Source organism: Oncorhynchus nerka, linkage group LG7 (assembly GCF_034236695.1).
Source record: "Oncorhynchus nerka isolate Pitt River linkage group LG7, Oner_Uvic_2.0, whole genome shotgun sequence".
Lineage (NCBI taxonomy): Eukaryota > Metazoa > Chordata > Actinopteri > Salmoniformes > Salmonidae > Oncorhynchus > Oncorhynchus nerka.
Window position 1 is genome coordinate 12960747 of NC_088402.1, and position 11482 is coordinate 12972228.

Sequence of the window (11482 nt, forward strand, 5' to 3'; positions counted from 1 at the left end):
TGGGTTTGGGCTATAGAGGACGGGGAGAGAGAGGCTGGGTTTGGGCTATAGAGGATGGGGAGAGAGAGGCTGGGTTTGGGCTGTAGAGGACGGGGAGAGAGAGTCTGGGTTTGGGCTATAGAGGATGGGGAGAGAGAGGCTGGGTTTGGGCTGTAGAGGACGGGGAGAGAGAGGCTGGGTTTGGGCTATAGAGGATGGGGAGAGAGAGGCTGGGTTTGGGCTGTAGAGGACGGGGAGAGAGAGTCTGGGTTTGGGCTATAGAGGACGGGGAGAGAGAGGCTGGGTTTGGACTGTAGAGGACAGGGAGAGAGAGACTGGGTTTGGGCTGTAGAGGATGGGGAGAGGGAGGCTGGGTTTGGACTATAGAGGACGGGGAGAGAGAGGCTGGGTTTGGGCTCTTGAGGACAGGGAGAGAGAGGCTGGGTTTGGGCTATAGAGGATGGGGATGAGAGGCTGGGTTTGGGTAGTGCTGGAGATGAGAACCAGAGGTTCCCCCTTAGGCAGTAAGTGTTCTCACGGCTCTCCTCGGCTATCTGTTTGGATAACCTCTGACCTTTGAAAGCTCTGTTTATGATAAAGACCCTAGCACTCACACACTATAGAACTGCTATCACACTATAGAACTGCTTAAACACTCACTCATATAGTATATATGTGAAGAACACTTCATTAGGGCCCTCAGTCTGCTGGGGGTTGATGTATGAACACTTCATTAGGGCCCTCAGCCTGCTGGGGGTTGATGTATGAACACTTCATTAGGGCCCTCAGCCTGCTGGGGGTTGATGTATGAACACTTCATTAGGGCCCTCAGCCTGCTGGGGGTTGATGTATGAACACTTCATTAGGGCCCTCAGCCTGCTGGGGGTTTATGTATGAACACTTCATTAGGGCCCTCAGCCTGCTGGGGGTTTATATATGAACACTTCATTAGGGCCCTCAGCCTGCTGGGAGTTTATGTATGAACACTTCATTAGGGCCCTCAGCCTGCTGGGGGTTTATGTATGAACACTTCATTAGGGCCCTCAGTCTGCTGGGGGTTGATGTATGAACACTTCATTAGGGCCCTCAGCCTGCTGGGGGTTTATGTATGAACACTTCATTAGGGCCCTCAGCCTGCTGGGGGTTTATGTATGAACACTTCATTAGGGCCCTCAGCCTGCTGGGGGTTTATGTATGAACACTTCATTAGGGCCCTCAGCCTGCTGGGGGTTTATGTATGAACACTTCATTAGGGCCCTCAGCCTGCTGGGGGTTGATGTATGAACACTTCATTAGGGCCCTCAGCCTGCTGGGGGTTGATGTATGAACCAGACTATTGAAGTGGGTCTAGATCTAACCCATATGGGTGTCTGAAACAGTGTGGCTCAAGGCCTCGTTTATACCTGCCACTAACATTTGTCCCGTGTCATGATCTTGTCCACATTCTGATTGGTGCCCAGATTTGATCATTTTCAAATGTGTCTTTTATCAGTTCACCGTGTCCAAATTGTGACTAGATTTCCTGGTCTCTCCCTGTATGCAAATGATTTGACAGATATTCTTTCAAAAATAATATTTATTTATTTATATTAAGACATGTTGTTGCTAAAAGTCAGTAGTGATTTTGGAGGACTGGATCAGGATGTATAAAATGGTTTCACCGACCAGATCCGTCTACACCTTTAAGATATCCAGACACAATGCATTCCTGACTACCTCCGGAGGCGGTCAGGAGGGGTGTCTTTTAATCATCTACACCTTTAAGATATCCAGACACAATGCGTTCCTGACTACCTCCGAAGGCGGTCAGGAGGGGTGTCTTTTAATCATCTACACCTGTCTACAAATATGGGCACAATCAGAATGTGAACAAGATCAGTACAAAGGACACATGTTAGAACCAGGTATAAACAGGGCCTCTGAAGCAGACAATTGAATGTGAATGACACAGTGAATATGAGACGGTCAGCACCCAAAGACAATTGAGACACCACTAAGAATGGATCTGCAGCCTACACCAACAAAGACTGTTTGTCTGTTTGATAGAGGCAGTGTTTGTTGTAGGTGGCTTGGTCACAGTCATGGTAAAAATGCCTCATCTCATTCCCTCACTTCATATCTCCTGCCTACACCCTGGACTATGAAAGCCTGCTGTTGTTATGTACTGGGCAAAGGGAGCTGGCTGGTGGGCAGTCAGTGCTGCTATTTAACAAATCAGCTGGCAGACAGAAACACACATACACTGAGTGTACACAATATTAGGAACACCTGCTTTTTCCATGTCGTAGCTTTCACCGGGATTCACCTGATCAGTCGATGACCCCTTATTGATGTCACTTGTTAAATCCACTTCAATCACTGTAGATAAAGGGGAGGAGTCAGGTTAAAGAAGGATTTTTAAGCCTTGAGACAATTGAGATATGGATTGTGTATGTGTGTCATTCAGAGGGTGAACGGGCAAGACAAAAAATGTAAGCGCGTCGGTTTGAATATCTCAAGAACTGCAACGCTGCTGGGTTTTTCACTCTCGAGAGAGTTTCCCCTGTGTTTATCAAGAATGGTCCACCACCCGAAGGACATCCAACTTGACACAACTGTGGGAAGCACTGGAGTCAACATGGGCCAGCATCCGTGTGGAACGCTTTCAACACCTTGTAGAATCCACGACCCCGACGAACTGAGGCAGTTCTGAGGGCAACTCAATATTAGAAAGGTGTTCTTAATGTTTTGTCCACTCAGTGTATACAGAATGTACACACATACAGACACAAAGAGATTGATGGAAGAATAGAGTGGGAGGAATAAATTACAGAAAGAAATGAAGGGGGGTGAAAACAGGTCTTTGTGATGGAAATTAGTTTGTTTTTGAGTTTGAGCATCTCTCTCTCTCTCTCTTAAACAACCACGAGAAGCTTCTCAGCTCAGTGTGTATGCATGTGTGTGTGTATAAGCTTATATAGCTATTCATATTTCAGCAGCCGCATAGTGAAGCTGCTCGCTTTGAACTGTCTTCTCTTTTCTCCCCCTTCCTCCTCCTCCCCCCTTTTCCTCCTCCCCCCTTTTCTCCTCCTCATCACCCACCTCCTCCCCCTTCCTCCCCCTTTTCTCCCCCTTCCCTTTCCTCCTCCTCCCCTCCCCCTTCCTCCCCCATTTTCACCTCCCTCCTCCCCTTCCTCGTCCTCCACCTCCTCCTCCCCCACCTCCTCCCCCTCCCTCCTCATCACCCACCTCATCCCCCTTCCTCATCTTCCACCTCTCCTCCATCCAATTCCCTGTCTCCATCTCTCCTTTACCCCCTCCTCCCAAGAAAAAGGAAGGGTACGTGGCTAACATTAATGTTAGGGTCAAGGGTTTGGTAAAAGCTGCAATATGTCACTTTTTTGGGGCGACCCGACCAAATTCACATAGAAATGTGAGTTATATATCTGTCAGTAGCGTTGAAAGCCAGTCTAAGAGGCGGTAGATCTGTTCTATGTGCGCTATTTCTATGTTTCTCGTTCTTAAGTTTCGTTTTTTTGCGTCTTTTACGTTAAGTTTTGTACACCAGCTTCAAACAGCTGAAAATACTATATTTATGGTTATGGATAAAATATTTCACAGCGGTTTAGATGGTACAATAATTCTCTACACAATGACTGCTTATTTTGTCACATAAACTGAAATTAGGCGAGCTTTTCTAATTTGAGCAAACCAGGAAATGGTGGAGGGATTTCTGCATAGTGCACTTTTAAGGTTAGGTAAGTGTCAGTTTTAGATTTTGGCTAGTTGGGGATGCTGGTCAGTCAATGGGATGCTGGTCAGTCAATGGGATGCTGGTCAGTCAATGGGATGCTGGTTAGCAAGTTTCCCTTGAATCATGAAAGTATTCATTAAAGGACAGTGAATCATTCTCTTCCCAGGCCCAGCTAGAGGCCCAGAGGGCGACAGGTGAGTTCCAGCGTGCGGTGGAGATCCTGGGGGCGGCTAAAGAGACCATTGCCCTGGCAGAGGAGAGACTCCTGGAGGAGGACAGCAGACAGTTTGACTCAGCCTGGCAGGAGATGCTCAACCACGCCACCAACAGGGTACTGATGGAATTATACTTAGGACTAAGTAAAAACATGATCTTACTACAAGGCTGGGTAACTCTTGGTCCTGGAAAGCCACAGTGTGTGCTGATGCTGATTAGACATCATTAGTAGTATTAGCTTGATTTTGTTGGACTAGATCAAAGCACATACACTACAGACTGACTCTGTCACCTTATTGGCTGTTGCAGGTGATGGAGGCGGAGATGACGAGGACTCGTAGCGAATTAGAGCACAGAAAGACGGCGAACCACTACAACGCCTGCATCAGTCATATGAGACAGCTCGAGAAGAAACTCAAACGCACCATCAACAAGTCCAGGTGTGTGTGTGTGTGTGTGTGTGTGTGTGTATGAGGCTGTGTGTGAGTTTTGGTCCTGTTCCTGTAACTGATTGCTGAGAAGAGAGAGGAATGGATACCCTGGCTCAGCCACCCCTCTCGGGCCTCTCGTTGCTCGATGTGTGTGATGTCTTCCAGATGTTAGCCGAGTATGCCTGTGCTGTGGTGTGTAAGTTTGGGCGTAGTGAGTGAGTGAGTGTGTGTGTGTGTATATATGTGAGTTTGGGCGCTGTGTGTGTGTGTGTGTGTGTGTGTGTGTATGTGGAATGTAGCAGCTCTTGGAAGTGCAGTGTTATTTTTTTACAGAGGTTCATAGTTGCTATGACAACTCTACAGCACCATGTCAGAACTACCGACTCAAATCTCTCTCTCTCTCTCCACCTACAGGCCATATTTTGAACTGAAGGCGAAATACTACCTAAAACTGGAGGTATGTACAGTGCTCATTGTTCCGAATAGACAGTAGCTTGTTTGTGTGTGTAACACCCCTACTTTCTTCTCTCTCTCAGCAACTAAAACGTTGCGTAGACGAGCATCAGGCGAAACTGACCGTCGCCAAGGCAGAATACCGCACAGCGCTGCGTAACCTAGAGACCATCTCAGAGGAGATCCACGCCCGGCGACGCTCCATCACCATGGGAACCAGAGGGAGGGGCGTGGGGGCCGAGGGCGAGGGAGGCCATGAGGACATTACCAACTTCAAGATGGAGTCAGACGGACTGTCCAGTGAGTGACACACACACATATACGTACACACACAAAGACACGTTTTAATGTGTATATCTATGGTGTTTTAATGTGTATATCTGTGTGTGTTTTAATGTGTATATCTGTGTGTGTTTTAATGTGTGTGTATGTTTTCCAGTGGTGTCTGTGACGTTTGATGAAGAAGGAGGATCAGAGGAAGAGACAGAATCACACTCCACTTCCGCTCCCCTCGACATGACCTCCTCCTCCCATCATCCCTCCTCCTCCTTCTTCACCCCCTCTGCCTACCTCTCCTCTGCCCCCTCTCTCCTCTCCTCGTCCTGTCCCAGTACCATGGAGGGACCCAGTCCTGGCGGCTGGCTAAGCCCAGAGTCGAGGTGTGGTTCAGGGCATGACTGTACTCACCTCGGCCCCCGTTCCCAGTGCAGTGGGGCCTCCTCCCCAGACCCAGACTGCGACCAAGAGAGAGGTCTGTGTGTGTCTGTGTTCCAGTGACTGTCTACAAATGTGATTATTGTTTGGATTATTGGGTTACTTTACTGAACAAAAATATAAACACAAAATGCAACAATTTCAAAGATTTTACTATATTGGTAGGAACTGGAACACGCTGTCGTACAATTCGACACAGAGCATCCCAAACATGCTCAATATACTTATGGTAGATAAATTAACATTAAATTATCTGACAACAGCCCTGGTGGACATTCCTGTACTCAGCATGCCAATTGCACACTCCCTCAAAACTTGAGGCATCTGTGGCATTGTGTTGTGTGACAAAACTGCACATTTTAGAGTGGTGTTTTATTGTCCCCAGCACAAGGTGCACCTGTGTAATGATAATTCTGTTTAATCAGCTTCTTAATATGCCACACCTGTCAGGTGGATGGATTATCTTGGCAAAGGAGAAATGCTCACTAACAGGGATGTAAACACATTTAAGCACAAAACTTTAGAGAAATAATCTTTTTGTGCTTATGGAAAATGTATAGGATATTTTATTTCAGGTTATGAAACATGGGACCAACACTTTACATGTTGCGTTTATATTTTTGTTCAGTGTAGTTAAAGGATTGCATTTTAGAAAACAAGCTTATTCACCCTTTACCCTGCTTCGTGTGTGTGTGTGTGTGTGTGTGTGTGTGCAGGGGACAGAGCAGAGGGAGCAGAGCAGAAGTCGGGTCTGGGTAAGCTGACCCTGACCATAACACACCCACTGCATCCCGGGAAGGATGACCCCAAAGGTGACCCTAAGACGACCTCTAGCCCCACAACCCATAGCCCCGCTCCCATCATCCTCCTGACCAACAGCGAATAACGGACAGAAGACTTCACCTCTCACATCGTATCATTGACTCATGACCTTTAAACCTGAACTCTGAACTATGAGGCTTTCTATGGACTTAAGTGTTTATGTTCACCCCAGAGGGAAATCTGAAATCAGCCCCTATTCCATACATAGGAAATAAGGAATAGTGGAAATCAGTGGAGGCTGATGGGAGGAGCTATAGGAGGATGTGGTTCTCATGTTTGATACCGTTCCATTTCATTCCAGCCATTACAATGAGCCCATCCTCCTATAGCTCCTCCCATCAGCCACCACTGGTGGAAATAGGGTGCCATTTTGGATCTTGTCCAGAACTGATGGGGAGGAATCTGGAAGGGGAAGTCAACATGATGGATACCTGGGGATTGTGGGGGAGCATAGCCAGCCCAGTCGATGGTCAACTCCTTAAAAGATTTGAAGGAAGGGTGTGAAAGAGGCTATGGCTGCATCCTGTCACAAAGGGTGCACTTCCACACATCCTGTCATGGACCTAAAAACAATGGAAGGGAGTTTCCACTATTGTTAATTGTTGGAATAACCCTGGAGAGAGATGTTGACTGTTGACTTGTGGTCTCAGTGGGGATGTGAGGCAGAGGTTAATGTGGTCTCAGAGAGGATGTGAGACAGAGGTTAATGTGGTCTCAGAGGGGATGTGAGACAGAGGTTAATGTGGTCTCAGAGAGGATGTGAGACAGAGGTTAATGTGGTCTCAGAGGGGATGTGAGGCAGAGGTTAATGTGGTCTCAGTGAGGATGTGAGACAGAGGTTAATGTGGTCTCAGTGAGGATGTGAGACAGAGGTTAATGTGGTCCCAGTGAGGATGTGAGGCAGAGGTTAATGTGGTCTCAGTGAGGATTCCCCAGAGGGGATGTGAGGCAGAGGTTAATGTGGTCTCAGAGGGGATGTGAGGCAGAGGTTAATGTGGTCCCAGTGAGGATGTGAGACAGAGGTTAATGTGGTCTCAGAGAGGATGTGAGACAGAGGTTAATGTGGTCTCAGTGGGGATGTGAGACAGAGGTGAGGTTAGTGTGGTCTCAGAGGGGATGTGAGACAGAGGTTAATGTGGTCTCAGTGAGGATGTGAGACAGAGGTTAATGTGGTCTCAGTGAGGATGTGAGACAGAGGTTAATGTGGTCTCAGAGGGGATGTGAGACAGAGGTTAATGTGGTCTCAGTGAGGATTCCCCAGAGGGGATGTGAGGCAGAGGTTAATGTGGTCTCAGAGGGGATGTGAGGCAGAGGTTAATGTGGTCTCAGAGAGGATGTGAGGCAGAGGTTAATGTGGTCTCAGAGGGGATGTGAGGCAGAGGTTAATGTGGTCTCAGAGGGGATGTGAGACAGAGGTTAATGTGGTCTCAGTGAGGATGTGAGACAGAGGTTAATGTGGTCTCAGTGAGGATGTGAGACAGAGGTTAATGTGGTCCCAGTGAGGATGTGAGGCAGAGGTTAATGTGGTCTCAGAGAGGATGTGAGACAGAGGTTAATGTGGTCTCAGTGAGGATGTGAGACAGAGGTTAATGTGGTCCCAGTGAGGATGTGAGGCAGAGGTTAATGTGGTCTCAGTGAGGATTCCCCAGAGGGGATGTGAGACAGAGGTTAATGTGGTCTCAGTGAGGATGTGAGACAGAGGTTAATGTGGTCTCAGTGGGGATGTGAGACAGAGGTTAATGTGGTCTCAGTGAGGATGTGAGACAGAGGTTAATGTGGTCTCAGTGAGGATGTGAGACAGAGGTTAATGTGGTCCCAGTGAGGATGTGAGGCAGAGGTTAATGTGGTCTCAGTGAGGATGTGAGACAGAGGTTAATGTGGTCTCAGTGAGGATGTGAAACAGAGGTTAATGTGGTCTCAGTGGGGATGTGAGACAGAGGTTAATGTGGTCTCAGTGAGAATGTGAGACAGAGGTTAATGTGGTCTCAGAGAGGATGTGAGACAGAGGTTAATGTGGTCTCAGTGGGGATGTGAGACAGAGGTGAGGTTAGTGTGGTCTCAGAGGGGATGTGAGACAGAGGTTAATGTGGTCTCAGAGGGGATGTGAGACAGAGGTTAATGTGGTCTCAGAGGGGATGTGAGACAGAGGTTAATGTGGTCTCAGTGAGGATGTGAGACAGAGGTTAATGTGGTCTCAGTGAGGATGTGAGGCAGAGGTTAATGTGGTCTCAGAGAGGATGTGAGACAGAGGTTAATGTGGTCTCAGAGGGGATGTGAGGCAGAGGTTAATGTGGTCTCAGTGAGGATTCCCCAGAGGGGATGTGAGACAGAGGTTAATGTGGTCTCAGTGAGGATGTGAGACAGAGGTTAATGTTGTCTCAGAGGGGATGTGAGACAGAGGTTAATGTGGTCTCAGAGGGGATGTGAGACAGAGGTTAATGTGGTCTCAGTGAGGATGTGAGACAGAGGTTAATGTGGTCTCAGAGGGGATGTGAGACAGAGGTTAATGTGGTCTCAGTGAGGATGTGAGACAGAGGTTAATGTGGTCTAAGTGAGGATGTGAGGCAGAGGTTAATGTGGTCTCAGAGAGGATGTGAGACAGAGGTTAATGTGGTCTCAGAGGGGATGTGAGGCAGAGGTTAATGTGGTCTCAGTGAGGATTCCCCAGAGGGGATGTGAGGCAGAGGTTAATGTGGTCTCAGAGGGGATGTGAGGCAGAGGTTAATGTGGTCTCAGAGAGGATGTGAGACAGAGGTTAATGTGGTCTCAGTGAGGATGTGAGGCAGAGGTTAATGTGGTCTCAGAGGGGATGTGAGGCAGAGGTTAATGTGGTCTCAGAGGGGATGTGAGACAGAGGTTAATGTGGTCTCAGTGAGGATGTGAGACAGAGGTTAATGTGGTCTCAGAGGGGATGTGAGACAGAGGTTAGTGTGGTCTCAGAGAGGATGTGAGGCAGAGGTTAATGTGGTCTCAGAGAGGATGTGAGACAGAGGTTAATGTGGTCTCAGTGAGGATGTGAGACAGAGGTTAATGTGGTCTCAGTGAGGATGTGAGACAGAGGTTAATGTGGTCTCAGTGAGGATGTGAGACAGAGGTTAATGTGGTCTCAGTGAGGATGTGAGGCAGAGGTTAATGTGGTCTCAGAGGGGATGTGAGGCAGAGGTTAATGTGGTCTCAGTGAGGATTCCCCAGAGGGGATGTGAGACAGAGGTTAATGTGGTCTCAGTGAGGATGTGAGACAGAGGTTAATGTGGTCTCAGAGGGGATGTGAGACAGAGGTTAATGTTGGCTCAGAGGGATGTGAGACAGAGGTTAATGTGGTCTCAGTGAGGATGTGAGACAGAGGTTAATGTGGTCTCAGTGGGGATGTGAGACAGAGGTTAATGTGGTCTCAGTGAGGATGTGAGACAGAGGTTAATGTGGTCTCAGTGAGGATGTGAGGCAGAGGTTAATGTGGTCCCAGTGAGGATGTGAGGCAGAGGTTAATGTGGTCTCAGTGAGGATGTGAGACAGAGGTTAATGTGGTCTCAGTGAGGATGTGAAACAGAGGTTAATGTGGTCTCAGTGGGGATGTGAGACAGAGGTTAATGTGGTCTCAGTGAGAATGTGAGACAGAGGTTAATGTGGTCTCAGTGAGGATGTGAGACAGAGGTTAATGTGGTCTCAGAGAGGATGTGAGACAGAGGTTAATGTGGTCTCAGTGGGGATGTGAGACAGAGGTGAGGTTAGTGTGGTCTCAGAGGGGATGTGAGACAGAGGTTAATGTGGTCTCAGAGGGGATGTGAGACAGAGGTTAATGTGGTCTCAGAGGGGATGTGAGACAGAGGTTAATGTGGTCTCAGTGAGGATGTGAGACAGAGGTTAATGTGGTCTCAGTGAGGATGTGAGGCAGAGGTTAATGTGGTCTCAGAGAGGATGTGAGACAGAGGTTAATGTGGTCTCAGAGGGGATGTGAGGCAGAGGTTAATGTGGTCTCAGTGAGGATTCCCCAGAGGGGATGTGAGACAGAGGTTAATGTGGTCTCAGTGAGGATGTGAGACAGAGGTTAATGTTGTCTCAGAGGGATGTGAGACAGAGGTTAATGTGGTCTCAGAGGGGATGTGAGACAGAGGTTAATGTGGTCTCAGTGAGGATGTGAGACAGAGGTTAATGTGGTCTCAGAGGGGATGTGAGACAGAGGTTAATGTGGTCTCAGTGAGGATGTGAGACAGAGGTTAATGTGGTCTAAGTGAGGATGTGAGGCAGAGGTTAATGTGGTCTCAGAGAGGATGTGAGACAGAGGTTAATGTGGTCTCAGAGGGGATGTGAGGCAGAGGTTAATGTGGTCTCAGTGAGGATTCCCCAGAGGGATGTGAGGCAGAGGTTAATGTGGTCTCAGAGGGGATGTGAGGCAGAGGTTAATGTGGTCTCAGAGAGGATGTGAGACAGAGGTTAATGTGGTCTCAGTGAGGATGTGAGGCAGAGGTTAATGTGGTCTCAGAGGGGATGTGAGGCAGAGGTTAATGTGGTCTCAGAGGGATGTGAGACAGAGGTTAATGTGGTCTCAGTGAGGATGTGAGACAGAGGTTAATGTGGTCTCAGAGGGGATGTGAGACAGAGGTTAGTGTGGTCTCAGAGAGGATGTGAGGCAGAGGTTAATGTGGTCTCAGAGAGGATGTGAGACAGAGGTTAATGTGGTCTCAGTGAGGATGTGAGACAGAGGTTAATGTGGTCCCAGTGAGGATGTGAGGCAGAGGTTAATGTGGTCTCAGTGAGGATTCCCCAGAGGGATGTGAGACAGAGGTTAATGTGGTCTCAGTGAGGATGTGAGACAGAGGTTAATGTGGTCTCAGTGAGGATGTGAGACAGAGGTTAATGTGGTCTCAGTGAGGATGTGAGACAGAGGTTAATGTGGTCTCAGTGAGGATGTGAGGCAGAGGTTAATGTGGTCTCAGAGGGGATGTGAGGCAGAGGTTAATGTGGTCTCAGTGAGGATTCCCAGAGGGGATGTGAGACAGAGGTTAATGTGGTCTCAGTGAGGATGTGAGACAGAGGTTAATGTGGTCTCAGAGGGGATGTGAGACAGAGGTTAATGTTGGCTCAGAGGGGATGTGAGACAGAGGTTAATGTGGTCTCAGTGAGGATGTGAGACAGA

The 11482-nt window shown here is 48.2% G+C and overlaps 1 protein-coding gene across 2 annotated transcripts in view; it reads left to right on the forward strand.

The window, feature by feature from the left end:
* The window catches only part of LOC115131260 (SH3 domain-binding protein 5-like), a 35741-nt gene extending 27421 nt beyond the window's left edge, over nucleotides 1–8320 (forward strand). Inside the window, exons 4-10 of one of the 2 annotated variants that reach the window (XR_010464275.1) lie at nucleotides 3879–4043; nucleotides 4238–4368; nucleotides 4774–4816; nucleotides 4896–5112; nucleotides 5252–5563; nucleotides 6243–7254; nucleotides 7798–8320. Coding sequence is in view for 1 of the 2 variants with exons in the window: in XM_029662834.2 (XP_029518694.1) it covers nucleotides 3879–4043; nucleotides 4238–4368; nucleotides 4774–4816; nucleotides 4896–5112; nucleotides 5252–5563; nucleotides 6243–6412 (1038 nt within the window). In the remaining variant the exon portion in view is untranslated. Of the gene's footprint in view, nucleotides 1–3878; nucleotides 4044–4237; nucleotides 4369–4773; nucleotides 4817–4895; nucleotides 5113–5251; nucleotides 5564–6242; nucleotides 7319–7797 lie in introns of those variants that run through there. The other variant, XM_029662834.2, reaches the window with a different exon arrangement.
* The last annotated feature ends 3162 nt before the right edge of the window (nucleotides 8321–11482 follow it).